The sequence below is a fragment of the Schistocerca serialis genome, chromosome 4, assembly GCF_023864345.2.
Source record: "Schistocerca serialis cubense isolate TAMUIC-IGC-003099 chromosome 4, iqSchSeri2.2, whole genome shotgun sequence".
Lineage (NCBI taxonomy): Eukaryota > Metazoa > Arthropoda > Insecta > Orthoptera > Acrididae > Schistocerca > Schistocerca serialis.
This window is the reverse complement of record NC_064641.1, coordinates 157,113,229-157,140,990: the sequence shown is the minus strand read 5'-3', so window position 1 is coordinate 157,140,990 and position 27,762 is coordinate 157,113,229. Positions and strand designations below refer to the sequence as shown.

Below are 27,762 nucleotides of genomic sequence, written 5' to 3'. Positions count from 1 at the left end.
TCGTCCTCTCCCTCCCTTCCCCCCTCTAAATGTACGTGTGAAGGCTGTGGACCAACTCAACCAATTCTAGGCCTCAAACAGTAGATCATACTCAGCAATAGCGACTGATACACTGGTGAATATTCAACAAATCATGCCATGTCCTTCATATTTTGTAACCCACTTCCGCACATAGTCTGCTATTTCAGGTGTAAGCCCAAGCCTACTGATATCCTCCTCAAACATTTGCACACCACCCATACCTACTACATATCCATTGATACGTGCAGCAGCATGTGAACTTATGAGCTTCTTGCCAGCTGTCAGACCCAACCACCGCACGAGCTGTGTGTGCTGCTGCAGGCGGTATTTCTGATGATAGCTGCAAAAAATAAAACAGGACTTTGCTGACACAGTTAACATAAGAAGCTAATAATTGCAAATAATCACACTTGTCTCCTAACAAATACTGATGACTATGGGCTAGAATTATATGTGGGGACTCGAAAACTCCTTACATGATAAATGGACTATATCCAAGTTTTGATTTTGTTTGTAATTATCTATTGCAAAACGACTGTGTGTATATGAAGCAAACACTGTAATGATATATTAGGAAAATAGTTTTATTCAATGTCACTCTTGGGGTATGTCCTGTGTCTTTTTACTTTTGCTTGCTAGTGTACTAAGTTCATTATGGCAATTTTAAAATAATTCTGTAAAGAATTTACCAAATATGTTTCAATCACTAAATTAGCGCCACCTCTTGGATGTTTTATTTATGTTTCCTGCATGGGGAACTGGAATCTGAAGTCTGAACAACTCTATAGTACAAACGATAGTTTTGGTTTGTTGTACAACTGCTTTATGCTTAGTTTCAGCCGAATACGAGCACCTTCATTACAGTAAAACTGATGAAGGCTGATGCAAAACATGTGATACAAACAAAATGATGTGCAATCTACATAAAAACTTTGAATAAACAATGCAATCACAGTGACAGACATTACTGGAATTTATTTACTTTACAGATAACAAATAGTACTTTCCAAAATGATCTGCTAGAGTATCGACATGTCTTTCTAATGCCACTGAAACACACTGTAACAATATGGAACTTTTAGATGGAAACTGTTTTTGAGACCTAGGAAAATATAGCTCTTTCAGTTTCACATTTTGGGCCAGGGAGCAAAAAGAAGTCACATGAGGCCATGTCTGATATGTAGGACAGTAGGAAAAGTGTTGGGTTTGATTTTCACAACAAAAAACAACGTAGAATCCAAGCATATTGGATTTATGAGTAGGTGCATAAACCCTTTTCCTCGAACAACAATGAACCTGGATGGGAAGTATTGTGTATTTACTGTTTATCCAGTCAGAAAAATCTCCCCATGGCCAAGTCTTTTACAGGAGGGGAAAAAAACCAACAGGCTTGTTACACTTGAAAACTATGCTTCTTTGTTTTGGAGTCCTACACCAGTAACCAAGTTTCACCACACATTAAATCCACCAAAGAAAATTCCATTCACTTTTCAGTTAGTGTCTGCATAGGAATGAAAACATCACTACTAAACTGTCAACATAGGTATTTCACAGCTGGATAGTAACTGGTGAGTAGAACTCCTTGAGCGGAAGCAAAACTCACTTTACAAGTCACTCTACAGCAAGCCGAGAATCCAAAACCACGTACAGATGTGCAGGTCTATAAATATAGCATGCAACTGGTGCTGGTGGCTAACGACCGAACACTCCACACAAAGCGCAAGGCACGGTCTGCGTTGGTTGAACTCAACGTAAGTACTGGCCCGCTCAATTTTCTGTTGTTCACAGGTAAACTCTTCTGTCATCAGTTCTGTTCGTACTATGTATCACGCGTGAACTCCATGGCAGGTTTCCACTTTATTCCACTGCATCCCATGCCAGTTCATCTGATTCAATTTGATGATCGCTGTCAGAGATCTAATAAAAGTTATTTTGATCATTGGTTTGGGTGTATACTAGAAGGATATGCTAATATCAAATACATCTACATCTACATTTATACTCCGCAAGCCACCCAACGGTGTGTGGCGGAGGGCACTTTACGTGCCACTGTCATTACCTCCCTTTCCTGTTCCAGTCGACTGTTTGAAAGTCTCCGTGCACGCTCTAATCTCTCTAATTTTACATTCGTGATCTCCTTGGGAGGTATAAGTAGGGGGAAGCAATATATTCGATACCTCATCCAGAAACGCACCCTCTCGAAATCTGGCGAGCAAGCTACACCGCGATGTAGAGTGCCTCTCTTGCAGAGTCTGCCACTTGAGTTTGTTAAACATCTCTGTAACGCTATCACGGTTACCAAATAACCCTGTGATGAAACGCGCCGCTCTCCTTTGGATCTTCTCTATCTCCTCCGTCAACCCGATCTGGTACGGATCCCACACTGATGAGCAATACTCAAGTATAGGTCGAACGAGTGTTTTGTAAGCCACCTCCTTTGTAGATGGACTACATTTTCTAAGGACTCTCCCAATGAATCTCAACCTGGTACCCGCCTTACCAACAATTAATTTTATTTGATCATTCCACTTCAAATCGTTCCGCACGCATACTCCCAGATATTTTACGGAAGTAACTGCTACCAGTGTTTGTTCCGCTATCATATAATCATACAATAAAGGATCCTTCTTTCTATGTATTCGCAATACATTACATTTGTCTATGTTAAGGGTCAGTTGCCACTCCCTGCACCAAGTGCCTATCCGCTGCAGATCTTCCTGCATTTCGCTACAATTTTCTAATGCTGCAACTTCTCTGTATACTACAGCATCATCCGTGAAAAGCTGCATGGAACTTCGGACGCTATCTACTAGGTCATTTATATATATTGTGACAAGCAATGGTCCCATAACACTCCCCTGTGGCACGCCAGAGGTTACTTTAACGTCTGTAGACGTCTCTCCATTGAGAAAAACATGCTGTGTTCTGTTTGCTAAAAACTCTTCAATCCAGCCACACAGCTGGTCTGATATTCCGTAGGCTCTTACTTTGTTTATCAGGCGACAGTGCGGAACTGTATCGAACGCCTTCCGGAAGTCAAGAAAAATTGCATCTACCTGGGAGCCTGTATCTAATATTTTCTGGGTCTCATGAACAAATAAAGCGAGTTGGGTCTCACACGATCGCTGTTTCCGAAATCCATGTTGATTCCTACATAGTAGATTCTGGGTTTCCAAAAACGACATGATACTCAAGCAAAAAACATGTTCTAAAATTCTACAACAGATCGACGTCAGAGATATAGGTATATAGTTTTGCGCATCTGCTCGACGACCTTTCTTGAAGACTGGGACTACCTGTGCTCTTTTCCAATCATTTGGAACCTTCCGTTCCTCTAGAGACTTGCGGTACACGGCTGTTAGAAGGGGGGCAAGTTCTTTCGCGTACTCTGTGTAGAATCGAATTGGTATCCCGTCAGGTCCAGTGGACTTTCCTCTGTTGAGTGATTCCAGTTGCTTTTCTATTCCTTGGACACTTATTTCGATGTCAGCCATTTTTTCGTTTGTGCGAGGATTTAGAGAAGGAACTGCAGTGCGGGCTTCACGCATAGCCCTCCTTAAGCTAACTTTGACATCGTTTAGCTTCTGTTTGTCTGAGAGGTTTTGGCTGCGTTTAAACTTGGAGTGAAGCTCTCTTTGCTTTCGCAGTAGTTTCCTAACTTTGTTGTTGTACCACAGTGGGTTTTTCCCATCCCTCACAGTTTTACTCGGCACGTACCTGTCTAAAACGCATTTTATGATTGCCTTGAACTTTTTCCATAAACACTTAACATTGTCAGTGTCGGATCAGAAATTTTCGTTTTGATCTGTTAGGTAGTCTGAAATCTGCCTTCTATTACTCTTGCTAAACAGATAAACCTTCCTCCCTTTTTTTATATTCCTACTAACTTCCATATTCAGGGATGCTGCAACGGCCTTATGATCACTGATTCCCTGTTCTGTACATACAGAGTCGAAAAGTTCGGGTGTGTTTGTTACCAGTAGGTCCAAGATGTTATCTCCACGAGTCGGTTCTCTGTTTAATTGCTCAAGGTAATTTTCGGATAGTGCACTCAGTATAATGTCACTCGATGCTCTGTCCCTACCACCCGTCCTAAACATCTGAGTGTCCCAGTCTATATCTGGTAAATTGAAATCTCCACCTAAGACTATAACATGCTGAGAAAATTTATGTGAAATGTATTCCAAATTTTCTCTCAGTTGTTCTGCCACTAATGCTGCTGAGTCGGGAGGTCGGTAAAAGGAGCCAATTATTAACCTAGCTCGGTTGTTGACTGTAACCTCCACCCATAATAATTCACAGGAACTATCCACTTCTACTTCACTACAGGATAAGCTACTACTAACAGCGACGAACACTCCACCACCAGTTGCATGCAATCTATCCTTTCTACACACCGTCTGTACCTTTGTAAAAATTTCGGCAGAATTTATCTCCGGCTTCAGCCAGCTTTCTGTACCTACAACGATTTCAGCTTCGGTGGTTTCTATCAGCGCTTGAAGTTCCGGTACTTTACCAACACAGCTTCGACAGTTTACAATTACAATACCGATTGCTGCTTGGTCCCCACATGTCCTGACTTTGCCCCGCACCCGTTGAGGCTGTTGCCCTTTCTGTACTTGCCCAAGGCCATCTAACCTAAAAAACCGCCCAGCCCACGCCACACAACCCCTGCTACCCGTGTAGCCGCTTGTTGCGTGTAGTGGACTCCTGACCTATCCAGCGGAACCCGAAACCCCACCACCCTATGGCGCAAGTCAAGGAATCTGCAGCCCACACGATCGCAGAACCGTCTCAGCCTCTGATTCCGACCCTCCACTCGGCTCAGTACCAAAGGTCCGCAGTCAGTCCTGTCGACGATGCTGCAGATGGTGAGCTCTGCTTTCATCCCGCTAGCGAGACTGGCAGTCTTCACCAAATCAGATATCCACCGGAAGCCAGAGGGGATTTCCTTGGATCCATAGCGACACACATCATTGGTGCCAACATGAGCGACCACCTGCAGATGGGTGCACCCTGTACCCTTCATGGCATCCGGAAGGACCCTTTCCACATCTGGAATGACTCCCCCCGGTATGCACACGGAGTGCACATTGGTTTTCTTCCCCTCTCTTGCTGCCATATCCCTAAGGGGCCCCATTACGCGCCTGACGTTGGAGCTCCCAACTACCAGTAAGCCCACCCTCTGCGACCACCCGGATCTTGCAGACTGAGGGGCAACCTCTGGAACAGGACAAGCAGCCATGTCAGGCCGAAGATCAGTATCAGCCTGAGACAGAGCCTGAAACCGGTTCGTCAGACAAACTGGAGAGGCCTTCCGTTCAACCCTCCGGAATGTCTTTCGCCCCCTGCCACACCTTGAGACGACCTCCCACTCTACCACAGGTGAGGGATCAGCCTCAATGCGAGCAGTATCCCGGGCAACCACAGTCTTAGTCCGATCGGGGGATGCATGGGACGAGCTGGCCGTCCCCGACAAACCCCCATCCGGAACCCCACAGTGATGCCCATTGGCAACAGCCTCAAGCAGTGTGACCGAAGCAAACACTGCCTGAAGCTGGGAGCGAAGGGATGCCAACTCAGCCTGAATCCGAACACAGCAGTTGCAGTCCCTATCCATGCTAAAAACTGTTGTGCAAAGAACGTCTGAACTAATCTACAGAGAGCGCAAACAAATTGACACAAAATTTAAACGGTTATTAAAATACAAGATTGCCTAGTAAATGCAGTAATGCTGCTACTTGCGCACTGCTGACACACTGCTCGGCGGCGGAAGGAGACTACACGATTTTACACTTTTCAGGTACTAAAACATGATGCTACAACTCTCAAATACTGTAATATGCCTGAAATTCATGAATTAGACAATGCAAGTACCAAAAACACGCAAAGAAATTAAGAATTAAACTATGTAACAAATGAGTGAGCTAGGAGTATACGACTTGCTGCTTATCCAACGGCAGCAGGGTGTATTCAATACTAACACCAATGTGGACAAAAGTGCATATAAACGGCCTACATTCCCCCAACACTGGAGACAATCAATAGTAAAAGTGCTTTGTAAAGGGAAAGGAGACCTCAAGGACCCTAGCAAATATGGAGGCATAGCCCTACAAAACTTACCTTTCAAAGTGTTCACAAAAATAACAGAAAGAATAAAGCACACAATCAACAAACACCTCCCCGAAAGCCGAATGGGATTGAGGAAGGGAAAATCAACTCTGACTGGAATAGAACTCCTTGGTTGCTGCATATGGGAAGCCCTTTATTACAGACATAAGCTCTATGTAGTATTTATAGACTTCACAAAAGCCTCTGACTTTATAAACAGAAAATTAATTACCAAAAATCTAGAGGAAACCCTAGAAGAAAACAACATATGGACATTAATCACAGGCACAATACTGTGATGCAATGAAATAAGGGTCTCACAGAACCTGTCCCTATTGGGGCTGTTACTCCAATTAAACAGAGTACAGCAGGGAGACCCAGTGAGTTCTCTGTTATTTATCATTGATGTACAAGGAATTGTAAGAATACCCCAAAGGGAGGGTGTAATTTCATATGCATATGCAGACGATATTGTAATACGCACAAAGCACGTTGCGAAGTTACAAGACGCGATAAACAATATGGAAGATTGATGCATCGGACATGGTCACGAAATAAATGTGGCGAAAACAGAAATGATGGTACTCTGAAATGGAGGAAGCATCTGCATCAGCTGAGATCTTCATATGGGAGAGAAAACTGAAGATTTTACCAGACTTCAAATACCTAGGGGTCACAATATAAACAACTCCAAATGTTTCACAAAACATCTAACAGAGAAAGCAATGCAAGCAATAATGGCAATCCATGAAATACAATAGAAACAGGAATGGCACTATTCAGAGCCAAAATCTTCCCAATACTGATGTACAGCATAGAAATTATCAGACTACAGCTTACAGTGAAAAACCTAACACCACTAGAAAGAACGAAGGAGACCTATACAAAGAAAGCAGTAGGACTGTCCAAAACAACATGATCCAGACTTGCATACCTGCTGGCGAGGGAACCCTTCCTCATTGAAGACCTACAGACAAACATGATGCTACCCAACAGCAGCGCTTGAGAAAGTCTACTTAAAATCTTGAAAGAAAAAAAGGAAAGACATACCTCCAGAATTTTACAGCACAGGCACTATGGTTGACCCAACACAGACAAAGGAAAACTTTGAAATGAGATACGTGATCATCAGAATGGCAGTCCACGGTTTCCGCCACCTTATTTGCAACAACACATCATATCATGAACCAAAAGAAATGTGTGAGTGTGAACTGTGTCATCAAATATGCAAATGTTACCATATAGAGCTCTGTACCAAAAGGACATAATCAATAAGTGACTACAAAACACAATATGTAAAATTTCTATGTTCTTTTATCATCTTCATTGTACTTTGAATTTGTATGGCTATCTGGCTGCAATAAACTTATTATGTTGTATTCAGTACGATAGACAAACTTAAATCCACCAAGATGGAAACTGAAGCTGCACGCCAGATTATTTTGACACGAAATGCATAAATGTATACTTGGAACCTTTCAACCACCAGATTCACTCTCAGATGTAACCAGAAACCTGAGATAAATCTCAGCTTGCTAATGCACTTGGTCCAAATCAACCCGTCATCATTAGAGGAGACTTTCAACAACCAATAACTCATTACAGCATATCACACATTTGTACGTAGTGGGTACGGCAAGACATTCTGACAAACAATAATACACGATTTCTCTAAGAACTAACTAGAACAATTCATTTGGAAGCCTTCTCAGAGTGGAGATATGTTAAATCTAATAGCATCAAATAGACCTGACACCTTTGAGAATGCTGTTGTGGTAACAATAATTACCCTAAGCTTTTTTTTTCTTTTTTAACAAAGGAATTTCCAAAAGCACATGCCCAGATTAATTCTCGTGCCACTGCAGAGACGAGTGATGCAGAAACAATATTAGTTTCAGTAGCGCAGAGACATCTGTGAGAGAGAGAGAGAGAGAGAGAGAGAGAGAGAGAGTGTGTGTGTGTGTGTGTGTGTGTGTGTGTGTGTGTGTGTGTGTGTGTGTGTGTGTGTGTGTACTGGCACTCAATGACAAGGTTATCAGTGCCCTTACACTTCTTAACACCAACAAAAACTGTTATACATCAGGAGGAATCCTATAAAATGACACTCATGTGCTCACTCCCACCTCACTCGCATAACCACTCTATTCCACACACCTTAAGACAATGGAGAAAGGCTGAAAGATGCTATACCCAGGATTACAACGGAGAAAACAAACGAAGAGCTAAATGAAGGGCACAGGGAAATGTGACTGACTGACCATTTGCAAAAAGATAAGGGCGAGCCTGTTACCCCATTAATATGTTAAATAGATTTCCCTAAAACTGTCAGAAACAAGTTGGACAAATCACAAAACCTTACTTAAAATAGAGGGCAGATCTGGTGGCAAATTTGCCGTAGGTAAAGACCACACATTGAAGCATCCTTCCGCCAGAGCAAGAAGGCATGCGACAGAGGACTGTGGCCTATGTGAAGATGAGTGAGCACCATCTCATCCCATCTTCATGGCTGACAGTAGGTACGCCACTGACCCTTAGCGGGCTTTAGGAGACGCATCGTCTCTACCAGCCACTCTTTTTCCCTATGATGCACGAGTATGCACCTCAACAGTAGCATGCACAGAGCTGACACACTAAAATAACTGAGGATCACTACACGCCTCCTTGGTTGCTGCATCCCTCTTTCTGTTTCCCCATAATACCCATGTGCCCTGGTATCCAAAAGAAAGGCACCTCCTTACCCAGCCATTGTTGCTGGAGGAGGGTGGCCTGGATATTCTGGACTACTTTATCCTCTGAGTACAAACGTTTGAGAGAATGAAGGGCACACACAGAATCTGAACAGACAAGGAATATAGCACTAAACACATCTCATCTGTTCCAGTGCTCACAAAATCACCAAGATAGTAAAGTCTCGAGGCAGTCGGATCTTGATGACACAATCAGGAAAAACAACAGGACAACCAAAATTCCTCAGTTTCGGCCCACCCATAAAGACAGCTGTGGAATTATGGTGCTCATTTAAAATGTCATAAAATAACACATCAAAAACATATGCAGGAGTGCAATCTCTCCTGTACTGCACCAATTCTAAAATTACTCTGGGTCTCTGCAGTGACTGGGTGGAAGACTGTTAAAACCCTGGATTTGTGGTTGCACTTGCTCCACACCAAATGACTCCAGCACAGACCGCACGCAGATCACAAATGGCTTTGTTGCTCGTAGACGATTGGAGAAAAAGCATTCCAAAGGTGGATGAGCAACGATATGGTATGCAGTTGAAGGCAGAGCTGCGAGGAACTTACGTATCTGACGCACCATGAGGAGCTGCCACCAGATAGTGAGTGGTGGTTCTCCAGCCTCAACAAAAAGAATGGGTACAGGGTTGGTCCCGTAAGCACCTATGGTCAGCCTAATCCCCTTCCAGCTAAGTAGAAATGGGAAATATCCCAAAGCTTGGAATTTGGATGGCTGTTACTTATATGGCTTCATGCAGGAGATGTTCCAACAAATTAACCTCCGATTTAAAAACTTTTAATCACTTCCTGTGGTTTCAACAAACAATATCTCAGATGATAGCATTGCATTATAGCCATCATCTCTGAAGGCTACATACCTGTATCTATTGTATTTCTTGATTAATTATGTCTTTTGTATCTTTTATTATAATGCAGATGTTTGTCAAAACATCATATTCTCCACATTTCCACAGCAAATGAACAAAGCATCAATACCTCATACTTTGTCGTACTTGTGTATTTACTTAATGAACAGTATAACATTTTGCCAGTAACTTCATTCAAATGTTGATGCAAGTGCTATTAAAAAATTTCGCTAATTTAAAAGTGGTGAACCGCATTTATTAACTGACACCTAGATTGAAAAAAAGAACCAAAAGACGCTTCCATCAAGAAGGCATAAATAAATGTTTAAACAATATTTAAGGAAAATCTGTTGTCATTTACTGCAAGCACACTTGTGCAATAATTCTGGCTTGCTTATTTATGAACCAACTACTATCTATACTTATTGTAAATGATCTGAGTGTAACTGAATGTTTAAGACTTTCTTTTATTTAAATATTGTTTGTAACAGATTAGTTTAGTTCCGGAAATGTCAACTTTAATCAGATCATGGCTGCAGAGCTTAAAGTTGATGCATTTTTTTATGTTGATGGCCTTCAGGCAACGGAGAAGCAGATAGTTGCAAAAGACCGTGAGAGTGAAGAGGAGACTGGAACTTCACGAGTTCCAGGGGGTGATTTGGGACTTTTACGCAAGTTCTGGAAGGAAGCAGACCTGGTTGTGATAACAAGTAGTATTCAATCATGGAGACTGTTTGATTCTCAGCAGTGAACGGCTGCTAACATACTTTAACTTCTGAAGGGACTTAATATTTTGACAGGTCTGAAAGTGCTCCAGAATAGGACTAACTATTACCACTTGATTTATGGAACCATGAATCGACATAGTATTTGTTACTATTCTTTGCATTGCCCGAATCATCATGTTGAACTCTCAACTGGTTTGGGCTGGTGAATGTTTATTGTAATTGTGATCACAAAATGGACTTAGGTTTCATGTATTTTCAATGACTATTCAGTTTGAGGATTTTGCTACCATTCTCTTAACACAATGAACGTAACTTTACTGCATTCTAGGAGAGTATTTCTGGCTGTATTATACCCTATTATTGTAGGACGACTTTCCATTTATCTGAGATATCCTTTCTTGAATAATCATTTTTCAACATAATTCTCTGTCACCTACATCAGTTGTTATAATTATAATAAAACCCTTTATTAATTTATCTTCCATTTTACGCTTCTCTGTATTTTGTTAATTTCAAATTCTAGCCAATGCATAGACTATTTGGTAGCAGGATCACAGCTACAGGCTATTATTTGCAGAGAATTAACTGCAGGGCATGAAAGCAAATGGCACAGCTCGACCCTATCACTACACTGACCTATTCCATTTAAATAGAACCACGCATAGCCCAAGTACCTAAAGTATGAGCAACTGCAGGTAAAGATGCAACTGGAATGCTCATATGGGATGCCATTTAGAAGAGCAACTACTCAGCTGCAGTAAGCACTAGGTACCATCACAGGTGGTGAAGCACTTTTAGAGCAAGGGGGAATGGAGGTGCTGCCTGGGTCTGGTGACGAGGCATCTAACTTCATGATGTCCTCTTCATCAGTCAGATGTGCCAGAACAACAACCGACTGCACCGGGGACAGCTTTTGACCTGAATGGCACGACCCTTTTTCAGTTCCCTGTCCCTTCAAGGATGACGGGGAAAGGGTGTATCGAGATGCACTCTGCTTTTCATGTGCCTTCTTGATGCTCACTGCAGAACTGTTGCTGGTCTTTTCTGTGGTAGCTGCCTAGATTGCTATTTCTTTACTTGATTTGCTTTGGTTTGTAGAAGAGCAAGTAGAGATGCTGGTGGTGAACAGTGGTATGCTGGACGTCGTCTCTGTTGAAGCATCCACCTTGGTAACAGATTTCTGCACGATGGAAGCATACGAAGTGGCAAAGATGGAGGGGGTCACTTATTTCCTGAATTTTATGTTCCTCCGCAAAAACACGGCAATCTTGGCTACAGACTGGATGGCTCCCAGAACAGTGATGCAGCTCATCTGAGTTTGCAGTCAGTCCCAGCATCATGGACTGCCTTTCCACACTTCCCACAAGTCACTTCGCCTCCACAACTCACCCCTGTATGACCAAAATGCCGGCATAGATTTGGTATATAAAGCCTAACTATAAGTTGGAGGAACCCTGCCATAAGATGTTCAAGCTACACTGGAGAACTGAAGATGACAATAAAAGTGGCCATCTAAACTTCTCCATCATTCCTTCGTGTTCGTTTTTATACATCAAGTATCCCCACTGATGTCCATTCTTGTTTCAGCTCCGCAAAGTCCAAATCCATGATATCACAGCATATGACCACACCCTTGGTTGACTTGAGAGAAGTGTGCATCTCAACAACAATATCATACTCACCCAATTAATGTGATTTCTTGAGAACTTCCATTTGCTTGGATCGCTTAGTTTCAACCAAAACGGACCATTATGCAATCATTTAATAGATTTTAAGGTGCCAGCAAATTCTTCTAAGCCTTTATGGATATAGAAGGAGAAAACTTTTTCAAATGCCCTCTATCACCAGAAACACGAGCTATGTCTCCCTGAGTCCTTTTACTAAAGTCCAACTGATTCTTATTATCAGGAGGGCTAGCCTCCTTCAATCTTTTGGATGTATGGGTGTGAGTACTATCAGGCAGTACACCCATCCTACTAGGAAGAAGAAGAAGAAGAAGAAGAAGAAGAAGAAGAAGGAGCAGGAGGAGATTTCAAGGGTTCCATCTCAGTCCCACAAGCATGTAGTAAAATAAGGGTCCACTCCGACAGAGCCCCACGTGCCTGAGTAAGCCTTGCACAACTGAGGTGTGTCAGGTTCCCCAGAGGTTGCCTGCTAACAGCTGTTCCACCTCAACATCCATGCATCTCATTGGTGCACAGCATACCTTGAGACCGAGAATTTTTTATAGAGGTTTTCACAATCATTGTAATCCGTGTGACATACAATGTTCCACTGCCGCCCCATATGGTGGTGTCTGAAGCACGCCCAGAGCTTTTGGTGGTAACCATGACTCCAGGTCTTGATGGAACCCCTACGAGTTTCTATACAAATTTGGACCTGAGTTAATCCTTTTCTTAACCATAGTATATAGAAGATCTCTCAAAGAAAAAACCACTGGTCATAACCATCTACAAGAAGGGTAGCAGAAGTTACCCTCAAGACTATTGTTTAATATCCTTGGCACATTCTAACCTGAACTGTATCATGAACAAAATTAAAATCATGGAAACATTGCTCATGCAAAACCCAACTATCACGTTTCTCACGACATCCTGAAAGTCACGGTTCAACTCTATAAAGTGGATGCAGTGTTTCTTGACCTTCAACAAGCATTTGACTTAAAACCACAGTAAGGGCTATTAATGAAAGTATTATCATTTGGGATATCAAATAAAATATGTGACTAGCTTGAGGATTTCTTTAAAGCGAAGATTTAGCATGTTATCTTGAACAGACAGTTACCCACAGATGCAGAAGTAACATTAGGTGTGCCCCAGGGTAGCATGTTGGGATTGTTGTTCATAATGTATATTAATGAACTAGCAGACAATATGAATAGTAACCTCAGACTTTCTGAGCCTGCTGCAGTTGTCAATAATGAATTTCTACCTGAAAAAAGCTGCATTAATACTCAGTCAGATCTTCAGATAATAAAGCTGTGCAAAGATTATAATTTTGTTTTAATTAATGAGAAATGTTAAATAATGGTACTTTAAAATATGCAACAATCATCATCCTACAACTAGAAAATAAATGTGGGAATTGGAATCATTCAACTCGTATACAACTTGGTGCAAAAGTTTGCACAAATATGAAATGTAATGATCACATAAGCATAGGTAAAGCAGGTGACAGACTTTGGCTCACTGACAGGAGATTCTGGGAAAATGCTGTGAGTCTACAAAGCAGATTATTTACAAAACACTTGTGTGACAAATTTTAAAATATAGCTCCAGGGTGTGGTAACTACAGCAAGAAATACTAACACGGGATGATTAAAATTTACAAATAAGAGAGGCACAAATTATCAAATGTTTATCTGACCCAAGGACATATTGAACAAACTAAACTTACACACACTTAATGACAGATGTCAAGCACACTGTGAAAGCACACTGATTAAGTTTCAATAACTACTGTTCAGTAAGCAACATACTGCAGCCTCCTATATATCACTGCTGTACAGACTAAAAAGACAAGGTTACACTAATTACTTCACACAGAGCCATGGTCTGATATTGAGGTGCACCCAGAATGCTGATAGTCTTTAGCATCATTGCATCTGTCAAGACCTTATTTCATCAGAAAACTTGAGCAGATAACAGATCTTCCTCTGCAGAGGCTCATGTTACATTTCAAGTGTGTTTATACTTTGTTTTAACAAATTACATTACATTTCAGGCTTCATTTCAGCATGTGACATGTCACTGAAAGGCGATCTTTTCTTAAGTAGTGGATTACACTCTGCGGAAGTTAATATCACACCATCTCAGGTCTGGACACCGAAGCTCAACATGTTTCATGAAATCACTAGTAAAGACAAAATTGCTCCTTACTTTTGGTGTAGACCCTATACATCACCATGGTCAAAGATGTGTTTGTCCTGACTGTGTCATCTTTTTACCCAACTACATCACTGTCCCGCATTCTCCCACTAATACATACATTTTGTACTTGGTACGTCAACACCTAAAGAACAGCGTGTCTCCTATATTTTCTATGGTTGCTACATTGTTTTGATTCTTTTCTGTCATTGATATATTGTGTAGTATTCAAAAAAATCTCACATCTTTTGTACCAGAAGAAAGGAGTTCAGTATGTTCCAGGTTATTTGTTCTGTTGGTTACATTTTCCAACTAATGTGTAGCACTCTTTAGAACCGGAATGTGGGAAATTTACTTTGTACCCGGGAATTCACAAAACAGAATAACTTAAACCCACTTTACTGGTGAGCCACAAAGATGTACTAGTATGGGGGCTGCCTCTGAAGTATTTGTAGAAAGATATTGTTTTTGGTACAAATCATTTTATTACTTCACAAAATACTCACTTTTATACTTTATACACTTTTACATCATTCCCAATCTGATGTTGGCTTTTTAATGTGAGGAAAATTGCTGTCAATGCAATTTTTATTTGGCACAAGAGTAGAAGAAGAATCCATGAAGTGATAAACCACATGAATACAGGAACTGAGATGCTTAGTTCAATGCTTTTCTCTGTCAAATAATCAATTGCTTGACATGCTATGAGAGAGCTGGCATTGTCATGATGAATAATGATGTGATCTTTTAGGTTATTTTCCTGATTTCATTTCCTGCATTCACTGTCATCTTTGATTTGCAAATGTACAATATATCAATGTTACATCTATTGTTAAATGTAGACCTGCCAGAAATTCGAGGCCATACATGGCCTTACAGTCTCATATCAGGGTGAATATATTTCTGAACGTGAAGAACACCTAATAAAGAGCCTCACTGAACTTTATTAATATTTTTAGACATGGCAACTTCTTTATAAAACAGAAGTATGTCTTTCCCATCGCTCTAACCATCAAACATTAGCAAAGATCAGCCCACAGTTCATTCCCTTTGGCATATTTAAATAAGATAAGCCAAAATATCTTGATATCACATTAGAAAGAATGCTGACACACCATAAACATCTCTCCAACACAATTAAGAAGGTACAAACATGAGTGAACTTGGTGAGGAAAGCTGTCAAGTATTATATGGGGAGCAAATACATCTGTTCTCCATAGAGCATCCCACCATTTGTATACTCTGCAGCAGAATATGCTCACAATTTTGGCTCCACTCCACAGTATCTGTCAGCAGATTTCTAAAAATAAATCAATCTCTCTTGACAGAAACTTACTCTCACTGGTTAGCAAATGCTTCAAACCCAAAGGACCAGCATATGAAGGAGGTGTCCAAATGATCACTGGACACAACCAGGCCACTGTGTGGAAATAAGTGGCAAGCCACGAAGACCCACAACCACAAACCTATTGACAACTTAACTGTTGAAAGTTCTTTCATTCTCCCCATGCTCTATATGTGAATGGAATGGGAAAGTGTCCGAATAACTGGTAGATACCCTCTGCCTCGCACTTCACAGTAGTTTGCAGAGTATAAATGTAGATATATATGCAAAGGCAAAGTCACAAACATTCATCATCACAGGTGCATGTGGATACAGTTCAATAGATTGTGGACTGGAAGAGGAAGGAAGGAAGGAAGGAAGGAAGGAAGATTGGCGTTTAACATCCCCTCAACAATAAGGTCATCAGAGACAAATCACAAATCTGAATTTGCAATCAAGTTAAGCCTGAGAAGCTTCCTATCACAAAAATTGTGAAATTATCATGTGTGTTGTTGAAATATACTGATAACCTTTTCAGAATCTTTACTGAAAGGCAGTATCCTATCCAGTTCATCCATAAACAGATCTCTTATGTCATTTCCTCTGACACCAGTAAACTTGTTAAGCAGTGAGCAATCAGCACTCCTCTGATCACCCATCATCTCCCTGGCCTTGAAAAGCTCAATCATTTCCTCCACTAAGGCTTCGACTACTTTTCATCATGTCCTGGGATGCAGAATATCCTACACAAAATCCTACCCACGTCACCAAAAGTAGAGTTACACTGCCCACCCGAGCTACAAAATGTGCTTGACTATCCCTGTTTCAATCCTGCAACCCAGGAGTCATTCCCTTGAGGTCGACCCAGGTGCCAGGTGCAATCCCTCCCTCCCTCCCTCCCTCTAATGGCAAATAATAGACCTGACATCTTCGAGGATGTCTACAGCATAACTGATATCATTGACCATGAGGCAGTTGTGACAATAATGATGACCGAAGTACAGAGGACAACTGAAACAAGCAGAAAGATATATATGTTCAGTGAACTAGATAGAATAATCAGTAGAGTCCTATCCAAATGAGGAACTCTAAACTTTATGCATGGTGCAGGAGCATATATAGAAGAACTATAGCTCAAGTTTAAAAGAACAGTTGACCACACACTGGACAGATATGTACCCAATAAAACAGTTCATAAGAAGGAACCTCCATTGTACACAGTCACTTTAAAGAAACTTCTAAGGAAAGATTACTGCATAATAAGTGTAAAAGTGTAGAGTTACAGATAGAGAGATGCAGATTGAAACATGTTTGGCTGCCAAGAGAGCACTGGATGATGCCTTCAATGACTAAGTGTCCAGTCCCTAATAAATGAGACAGGAACTGAAATTGAGGGTAGCTAATCAAAAGCCGAAATGCTTAACTCTGTTTTCAAATGTTCCTTTATAAAAGGAAAACTCGGGACTATTGCGCCAATTTAATCCTCATACTACTGAAAATGCATTAGTGTCAGTGCTATTGAGAAACAGCTAAAATTGAAGAACGCTCCTGGGTCCAATGGAATCCCTATCAGATTCTATACTGAATCTGTGGCTGACTTAGCCCCTCTTCTAACTACAATCACTCTTAGATCGCCCAAAAAGACTGTGTCCAGCTTGGAAAAAAGCACAGGTTACACCCGTCTACAAGGAGGGTAGTAGAAGTGATTCACAAACTACCATCCAGTATCCTTGACATCGATTTGTTGTAGTATCTTTTAACATATTCCGCGCTCAAACATAATGAGGTATCTTGAACAGAGTGATCTCCTCAATTCCAACCAGCATGGATTCCAAAAACATCAATCATGTAATTCCTAACTTGCACTTTTCTCATGAGACATTCTTTGGATCAAAGAAATCAGGCAAATATTGTATTTTCTTTTTTCCAAAAAGCATCTGACTCAAAACCAGATCTACATTTATTGTCAGAAGTATGCCGTTGGTGGGGAGGCTTGCATGCCTCAGCGACACAGATGGCCGTATCGTAGGTGCAACCACAACAGAGGGGTATCTGTTGAGAGGTCAGACAAACGTATGGTTCCTGAAGAGGGGCAGCAGCCTTTTCAGTAGTTGCAGGGGCAACAGTCTGGATGATTGACTGACCTGGCCTTGCAACATTAACCAAAACGGCCTTGCTGTGCTGGTACTGCGAACGGCTGAAAGCAAGGGGAAACTACGGCCGTAATTTTTCCCGAGGGCATGCAGCTTTACTGTATGGATAAATAATGATCGCGTCCTCTTGGGTAAAATATTCCGGAGGTAAAATAGTCCCCCATTCGGATCTCCGGGCGGGGACTACTCAGGAGGATGTCGTTTTCAGGAAAAAGAAAACTGGCATTCTACGGATCGGAGCGTGGAATGTCAGATCCCTTAACCGGGCAGGTAGATTAGAAAATTTAAAAACGGAAATGGATAGGTTAAAGTTAGGTATAGTGGGAATTAGTGAAGTTCGGTGGCAGGAGGAACAAGACTTCTGGTCAGGTGAATACAGGGTTATAAACACGCAATAAAATAGGAGTAATGCAGGAGTAGGTTTAATAATGAATAAAAAAATAGGTGTGCAAGTAAGCTACTACAAACAGCATAGTGAACGCATTATTGTGGCCAAGATAGACATGAAGCCCACGCCTATTACAGTAGTACAAGTTTATATGCCAACTAGCTCTGCAGATGAAGAAATTGAAGAAATGTATGACGAGATAATAGAAATTATTCAGGTAGTGAAGGGAGACGAAAATTTAATAGTCATGGGTGACTGGAATTCGAGAGTAGGAAAAGGGAGAGAAGGAAACATAGTAGGCGAATATGGATTGGGGCTAAGAAATGAAAGAGGAAGCCGCCTGGTAGAGTTCTGCACACAGCATAACTTAATCATAGCTAACACTTGGTTCAAGAATCACGAAAGAAGGTTGTACACATGGAAGAATCATGGAGATACTAGAAGGTATCAGATAGATTATATAATGGTAAGACAGAGATTTAGGAACCAGGTTTTAAATTGTAAGGCATTTCCAGGGGCAGATGTGGACTCTGACCACAATCTATTGGTTCTGAATTGTAGATTAAAACTGAAGAAACTGCAAAAAGGTGGGAATTTAAGAAGATGGGACCTGGATAAACTGAAAGAATCAGAGGTTGTACAGAGTTTCAGGGAGAGCATAAGAAAACAATTGACAGGAATGGTGGAAAGAAGTACAGTAGAAGAAGAATGGGTAGCTCTGAGGGATGAAGTAGTGAAGGCAGCAGAGGATCAAGTAGGTAAAAAGACGAGGGCTAGTAGAAATCCTTGGGTAACAGAAGAAATATTGAACTTAATTGACGAAAGGAGAAAATATAAAAATGCAGAAAGTGAAGCAGGCAAAAAGGAATACAAACGTCTCAAAAATGAGATCGACAGGAAGTGCAAAATGGCTAAGCAGAGATGGCTAGAGGACAAATGTAAGGATGTAGAGGCTTATCTCACTAGGGGTAAGATAGATACTGCCTACAGGAAAATTAAAGAGACCTTTGGAGAAAAGAGAACCACTTGTATGAATATCAAGAGCTCAGATGGAAACCCAGTTCTAAGCAAAGAAGGGAAAGTAGAAAGGTGGAAGGAGTATATAGAGGGTCTATACAAGGGCGATGTACTTGAGGACAATATTATGGAAATGGAAGAGGATGTAGATGAAGATGAAATGGGAGATACGATACTGCGTCAAGAGTCTGACAGAGCACTGAAAGACCTGAGTCAAAACAAGGCCCCGGGAGTAGACAACATCCCATTAGAACTACTGACAGCCTTGGGAGAGCCAGTCCTGACAAAACTCTACCATCTGGTGAGCAAGATGTATGAGACAGGCGAAATATCCTCAGACTTCAAGAAGAATATAATAATTCCAATCCCAAAGAAAGCAGGTGTTGACAGATGTGAAAATTATCTAACTATCAGTTTAATAAGGCACAGCTGCAAAATACTAACGCAAATTCTTTACAGACGAATGGAAAAACTGGTAGAAGCCGACCTCGGGGAAGATCAGTTTGGATTCCGTAGAAATGTTGGAACACGTGAGGCAATACTGACCTTACGACTTATCTTAGAAGCTAGATTAAGGAAAGGCAAACCTATGTTTCTAGCATTTGTAGACTTAGAGAAAGCTTTTGACAATGTTGGCTGGAATACTCTCTTTCAAATTCTAAAGGTGGCAGGGGTAAAATACAAGGAGCGAAAGGCTATTTACAATTTGTACAGAAACCAGATGGCAGTTACAAGAGTCGAGGGGCACGAAAGCGAAACAGTGGTCGGGAAGGGAGTGAGACAGGGTTGTAGCCTGTCACCGATGTTATTCAATCTGTATATTGAACAAGCAGTAAAGGAAACAAAAGAAAAATTCAGAGTAGGTCTTAAAATTCATGGAGAAGAAGTAAAAACTTTGAGGTTCGCGGATGACATTGTAATTCTGTCAGAGACAGCAAAGGACTTGGAAGAGCAGTTGAACGGAATAGACAGTGTCTTGAAAGGAGGATATAAGATGAACATCAACAAAAGCAAAACGAGGATAATGGAATGTAGTCTAATTAAGTCGGGTGATGCTGAGGGAATTAGATTGGGAAATGAGACACGTAAAGTAGTAAAGGAGTTTTGCTATTTGGGGAGCAAAATAACCGATGATGGTCGAAGAAGAGAGGATATAAAATGTAGACTGGCAATGACAAGGAAAGCGTTTCTGAAGAAGAGAAATTTGTTAACATCGAGTATAGATTTAAGTGTCAGGAAGTCGTTTCTGAAAGTATTTGTATGGAGTGTAGTTTGGACAAGAAGAGAAATTGTTGTGCTACAGAAGAATGCTGAAGATTAGATGGGTAGATCACGAAACTAATGATGAAGTATTGAATAGAATTGGGGAGAAGAGGTGTATGTGGCACAACTTGACAAAAAGAAGGGACCTGTTAGTGGGACTTGTTCTGAGGCATCAAGGGATCACAAATTTAGCATTGGAGGGCAGCATGGAGGGTAAAAATCGTAGAGGGAGACCAAGAGATGAGTACACTAAGCAGATTCAGAAGGATGTGGGTTGCAGTAAGTACTGGGAGATGAAGAAGCTTGCACAGGATAGGGTAGCATGGAGAGCTGCATCAAACCAGTCTCAGGACTGAAGACAACAACAACAACATGGTCATATCAGGTATCAAGTGAAATTTGTGACTGGATTGAGGACTTTTTGGTAGGAAGGATGCCGCATGTTATCTCGGATGGAGAGTCATTGTCAGTTGTAGAAATAACTTCGGGTGTGCCTCACGGGTGTGAGTTGGGACCCTTGCTGTTCATTTTGTATATTAATGATCTTCCAGACAACATTAACAGTACAATCAGACCTTTTGCAGACAATGCAGTTACCTAAAATGAAGTACTATCTGAAAAAAGTTGCATAAATATTCACTCTGATCTTGATAAGATTTCAAAGTGGTGCAAAGATTGGCAACTTGCTTTAAATGTTCAGAAATATAAAACTGTGCACTTCACAAAATGAAAAAAACATAGTATCCTATGACTACAATACCAATGAGTCACTGTTGGAATTGGCCAACTCATTTGGAAAGAGGCGGGAGGCAGGGACGTGGTTGGGATAAAATGCCCAGAGGCTCGTGGGAGAGTGGGGAGCCATCCGGGCTAGCTGTTGGTGCAGGTAGAGGCAGATGGACGGGCACATGATTTCACAGGCTTGGGCGTGAGATAGCAGCACACAACTACCTAACATAAACTGGATGGGGATACTGGAATTACGAGAAATAATGATTTAATATATCAACAAAAATGATGAATTTTTGAATATATAATGTAACTGGACAGATAAATGTGTACTCACCAAGTGGTGGTGGGAGTACACACACATATACAGGTTACGAAAATCTGCAAGATTTCTGGCAGGAATGTTGAAGGGGAAGGAAGAGGGATGAAGAAATAGGTCTGACGAGGCTTGTGAAATGGGGAGAGTTTGGGAATGTCACCCACAACCCTCGGTCAGAGGAGACGCGCCAGATGTTATGAGAAGAAAAGACTATTTTGTTATATCATATAGTTCACTTTCCTGGTGAAAAATTCTCACCCACTCGTTATCTCTTGTTTACCCTTGTCTTTTCTCAAGATTTTCATACGAATTTATCTACTATTTTCTGACTGTATTCCTTGCTTGTCTTCCTTTTTTCTCTCCCTTTACCCCATCTGCCTCTCTTTTTGCCACTCCCACCCCTGTAATATGCCAAATCCTCCTCTCTTGCCATGCTTAATCCCATCACATACTATAATTTCTCCTTTTCTAAAGGATGCTTTTGTACTATCAAAACTAAGATTTCATATTCTCTTTCTGGCTAGCGGCTTGTTCCTGAGAGTTAAAGATCAGTCTTTCCTTCTAATCCCATCTGGTAAGTCTCTCCTGAGCCACGGTTCCACACTTTTCCCATTTCCTAAACCACAGCAGTCCTTTTTCATCACTGCCTCCGAAAACTTGCAAATTTCCTTAACATTCATGTGTGTGTGTTCTCCTGTCACTGCTTGGTCAATAGTTCTTTTTCCCTTCTTATCTATCCAGTTACATTATATTCCCAGAAATAATGGTTTGCACTTTATCATCCCTTACACAACAAATTAATTTTGTTGCAACTTCATATTGCCACAATATGCATGGATTGGAATTTGAATATAAGTATGACTACAAAGGTCATACTATCATCTCTCATTGTAATATAAAGAAATAGATTTACCATATACTGCAAAATGTGGTAAATGTATTTCTTTAGACTACTAAGAGAAATGAAAGTACAAAGATTCCTGGTGCAGTGCACTTAGCTTTTCACTCTTATTAACTCATGCATGATGTTTAAGCAGTAATCTATGTCCTTCATATTACCCTGTATTACACCTTTAAGCTCCCAGATTTTCAAGTCTCATGTGATGTAAACCCTAAGAATCAGTCTTTCCTTCTTATCCCATCCATTAAGTCTCCCCTGACCTGCAGTTCTGGATGACTTTCCCAAAATCTACCCCTTTTTCCTAGACCTCTCCCATCCTTTTCCTTCACCCCTTCCCCTTCAACCTTTCTTCCTGAAGAAGGTGCCACTGGCTCCAAAAGCTTGCCTACTTACAACTTTCTTTTGTGTGTGTGTGTTCTGCTGCCATTTGGTGAGTAGATTTTTTATCTATCCAATTATATTATTTTGCCTATTACCTTTTGTAGTCACACTTGCAACTGAATTCCAGTCTGTGCACAGTGTGAAGATAGGAAACTGTGCTCACAATTTCTTGTGTAGTGAAAGATCAAATACAAACCATTGTTTTTGTATACCATGCCAATTAATGAAGGAATCAGAAGATGGTTTTGAGTTGATAGTGGCAGGTGTGGGTGTGCTCAATAAGGGGCATTTTAAAGTCATTGTGAAACAAACCAACAATTAACATCCCTCCAAGAGAGTGACATAATGACACATTCATGAATATATAAGACGAAACCAAAGGAGCTGCATGAATCAAATTCTCTGTCTTAAAATTGAACATTTACAACATTAATTTGTTTCATGCTGTTGTTAATCTTGAGGCAATCATTCCCATTTCTCTATCTCTCAGGTAACCACTTTATAAAAAACTGCATTTATTAGGAAAGCATGGTTACCTTCAGTTTAGAATTTAGCACCTTGTCAATGATGTCACTGAAGATGCAGCACAAGCTCAAATAGGACAAGACAACGCTGGAAAATGGTTGTATTCTTATGAAAGAAATCATCACAGCAATCACCTAAACTAATTTAGGGAAAATACTGATATTGATAAGGCATTATATCCCTGCTCTTCCTGACTACAAGTCCAATGTCCTAAGCCTCTTACTTGGTGTCAATGTGAAGGAGCAAAGTCATTAACACATCACTTTCTTAGACAAAGTTAGGATTTAAACTACAGCTTCTCAGTTGTCCTCAAGAGGCATAGTCCACTTTGTTAAATTCCTCCCTACCAAGGAAAAACGCTGGGCAGTATAGGGAATCGAATCTAGTAAAGCAAAATGAAGACCTGGGCAGAGTGGCAGCACAATTTTCCTTATGCCCGAGAAGCAAGGAGTAATAACAAAAGTGTGCACTCCAGTACTATTATAAGTGGTGCACTGCATATATTACACACTTGTACACTAGTTCCCAACATGATGCAACAGCTGAACACTGGCAAGCATCCCCCCCCCCCCCTTTTCATGATAATACTACTTGTGCACTGTCACTGTGAAATGTTTACTATCTACAGTGTAATGCATATGAGTCAATGTTTTGCCTAAATAAAGTACTGACCACTTTACCTGTGATGTTTTTCCCCATAAGAGTCTAATGGTGCTTATGTTTTCTGAACCTGTGTTGCCTCATTTGCAAGAAGCGGCAAAACTGTTTGTTCTTATGTATGAGCAGTAATTAATTGAATACCATTTTCATCAACAATAATACTGATTGTAAGATATTTCGAAATTCTCTCTACAATTAACTCTCAAAATTGTATAAACATTTGGAATGTCATTAATATCAACCCATACTGGCAGAATTTGTAATTTTTAAACTGTGCCTGAGCATGCATATTTTACCAGAATACATAGTTAAAAGGTTATATTCTAAGCAAAAATTCAATACAGACAGTGCCCCAACATCCCTGATACTGGCAGATGACTTGCTGTATTAATATGGACTGTGGCCGATCTGTGTTGACACCCACAATATAAGAAAGGGTGAAGTACTCAATGTAAACAACAATAATCTAATGTCAACATATTCCTAAAAGTAAAAGAAGAAAAAAAAAGAAAGAAAAAAAACACTGAAGATGTCAAATCTGTGGTGAAACATATTTAGGGATTAAACAAAACAAAAAATTGTGTTCTCGCAAGAAGGCAATCCTCTCATTACCATTCATGTCTCTAAAGCATAAGAAAGCATTAACTCTAACTTACTCCTCTGCATTATAAAACTCTGCTGCTGGTAATATTTTGGTGACAAATTTGCCCTTCTTGCCTTTCTTCTCTTCCTCTTCTTTAAAACTTTTCTCAGCTGTCTGCTTTTGATCATCATCATGATAAAATATTAAGGATGTATACTGCAGAGAATAAAGTAAAATTAGTATCTCACTGCAACTGCTAGAACAAAAATTATAAGCTAACATAAATGAATTTTAAAATATCAGTACCAACCTGTTTCGTGGCTCTGTAAGTAGGATCATGATTTTTCCAAAACTCTTCAAGTAATTTTTCAAAGGAAATTTCATTTGGGTCATAGTCAATATCAATACACTCTGTGTGATCTCCACTGTGAAAACAAATTTGTACAATTATCATAATACTTGGAAAATAACAATTTCAAAAGCCTCTTTGGCAAAGAGAAAAGGGGATCTTACAGATCTCTATATGTGGGGTTTATTTTTGTGCCTCCAGAATATCCCACTCTTGTTCTTATAACACCTTTCAGTGTACCATAGAGGGTGTCAGGGCCCCAAAAACAGCCCATTCCAAATGTTGCCTTCTTTACAGGAACATCGATATCATGGAGTATGTTTGCCGCTGCCATTGCCTGGATCATACAAATATCGTCACTGTTAAAGTTTGTAACATCTTTGAAAATTTCTTAATTTCTATGGAAAAAAGAAATCTAGAAATGAGATGGTTCCATGTTCCAGTTATCATATTCAAATGCATGTCATGATTTAGTCTTTAAGCTGTACAAAATATTGCATAAACAATTTTAAAAACATTTGTTACGTCTACATGCTGGTCATTAGAGGTTTGCAATACACTATTTGTTTCTCTTCTCGGGTTCCTCTATGGTATAAACATATGTGTTACAGAGCCTACAAATTGGAAAAATGTCTATTGTCTGTCCAACATGTGCCTTAACTGCTTTGGTATGGTCTCATTGTACTAAGTATACTCCTGCTTCAGATATATGCTTATGGACAAGTTTAATACACTGTGGTACAATTAATGCTATACACAATTACGTACAGGAAAGAAGAAAGAAAGAAAGGAAGGTCATGGTTGATTTCGATCAACACTGAGTTCATTAGACACAGAGCACAAGTTCAGAATGTTTTAAGGATGGTGAAGCAAACTGGCTGTGCCCTTTCAAAAGAATCGTGGAATTTATGGGGAGCAGTTTAGGAAAATCATGGAAAACCTATATCTGAATGGTCGGATGTGGATTACCACAGTTGCCGTCCTGTATGCGAGTTCAGTGTGTTAACCACTGCGCCACCTCACTCGGTAATTATGTTTTGGAACTATTGTATTTAAGAATATACAACCTGTGTATCTTAGTAAGAAGTGCAATTTTGTATTAACACCTGGACTCAATATATAAATAAACTATGGCAAAAAAATTTTGAAACTACACTGGAAAGACAATAAATTTAAAAAAGAATTCATGTTTTCATGCTTCTGCAACATGTTTCACTGATGCAATAAAAGAAACAACATGAACTATTGCTTCTTCAAAGGAAGAATCTTGTTAAAATAATCTAAGAGCTGAAATGTTTACCTGGAACTACCTTTATCATTAATACTTTGGGTATCTGCAGCATCATAAAATAAAGCTATTACTTTAATCATTATTTAAAGGTATGGTTTTTACATCAGGTACACAAAAACTCTGTTAACAGTAATCCCAATAACCTACTCAAGGCATAAGCAAATTATGATAGAATAATAAGTACACTCAGTATATGGTGTATCAAAAGGGCTCTTCGCTCATACACAACAAATATTTGTACAAAGGATCTCTCTATCAACTTGAAAATTTTTGTAACATAATACAGCTGCTTTGTGAATTCATCTGGAGCGTTGTGCTATATCATTTGTACTATGCTGGGCAATATGTCTACAATTACAAATTAGGAGCTATGAAATAGGCATCCAGTTTCTTTTAACTGCAAGGTTTCTCCATCAAAACGGATGACACAGTAAAAATACTTTTAACACAACAGGAACAGGAACTTAGCGTCCTGTATGTGGCAGCGACAGTAAAATTCTATAAATATCATTTTACTTAACTTAATGTTGTAACAGTTCCGCATCTGTAACCACTATCTTCCTGGATTTGCGAAATTAATGGATAGACGCTGGAATTAACTTTGGTTCCAGCTAGCAATAACAATTGTGGAGTTTTCTCGTCATGGCACCATGTTACCAGTATAGGCTACACTACCAGTAAATCGTGCGCTGATGAACTTTGTCGCATGTTTACAACCACAACGCTGTCACTTAACAATTTTAATACAGCTGCTGCACAAGGCGGTTACATGTAATCACTTACACCAAGAAATATTTTATCTCAAATTGCTTCATGGAATTGTTGAAGAACTCACTGAGGATGATAACCGTTGACCCATTGTAAACAGTGGAATGAACAATCTGCACTGAATCCACTGCAAATGGCTTAGCATGCCCGCTCAGTGCTGTTTGACTTTCTGTTGAGCGACGATGACTCTCCCTTCCTCCGATGACTCTCCCTTCCTCCGGAACGAAAGTGGCGCTCTACATAGCTTACGTCTGTGTTCTGAATGAGTAATCATTGAACATTTATAGAAATACTAGTCATGTACCTTTTTAAACAAGTTAGTCTTCAACAACCTCCTCCTCGCACTGTGTCAAGTGACACGCTTCCGCCTTCGCTTCGTTTTAAATTCTGTCAGTCGGAGCTTAGCAACTGTGAGTTTCGAACGCAATTCTGACGCAACTCCGCTGATAACAACGTTCAGCATGGCTATCACAATTTTAAAGTGAGTTTGCTATTATGTAACTGTTAAAAAGCAATCAGAGAAACAAAATTAATCTTAAAGGTTGGTGACCCTGTGACGTAGTTACCAACAAACATTCCAAAGGTTTGAGCTTCAATCCTTACCGGAACCTAATATTTTTTATTGTGACTTACCACTTATTTCACTCATTTCCACAATTTGTAAAAGTCAAAACTGCAAATTTGCAACGTGGTTTGGAGTCCACGTCGAACTCTAGGTCCTCTAAACCATGTAATTCAAAGGCAGGAGAAAATAGGGGCACACTATCCCCAATAGGAACACTCC

General features: G+C 40.3%; 1 protein-coding gene across 5 annotated transcripts; it reads right to left on the bottom strand.

The window, feature by feature from the left end:
* LOC126474102 (peptide methionine sulfoxide reductase) lies at positions 1 to 27,762 on the bottom strand. 5 transcript variants are annotated; one of them, XM_050101522.1, is made up of 5 exons: positions 27,612 to 27,762; positions 25,084 to 25,256; positions 24,881 to 24,995; positions 24,644 to 24,786; positions 1 to 361 (listed from the first exon to the last, which is right to left on the bottom strand). In XM_050101522.1, the coding sequence occupies exons 2-5, from the start codon at positions 25,251 to 25,253 to the stop codon at positions 124 to 126; spliced, it is 666 nt and encodes a 221-aa protein (XP_049957479.1). In that variant the 5' UTR covers positions 25,254 to 25,256; positions 27,612 to 27,762; the 3' UTR covers positions 1 to 123. The 5 variants fall into 5 exon arrangements, with proteins under 5 accessions (XP_049957479.1, XP_049957478.1, XP_049957477.1 ...); XM_050101521.1 differs by lacking the exon at positions 27,612 to 27,762 and adding an exon at positions 27,283 to 27,462; XM_050101520.1 differs by lacking the exon at positions 27,612 to 27,762 and adding an exon at positions 27,046 to 27,202.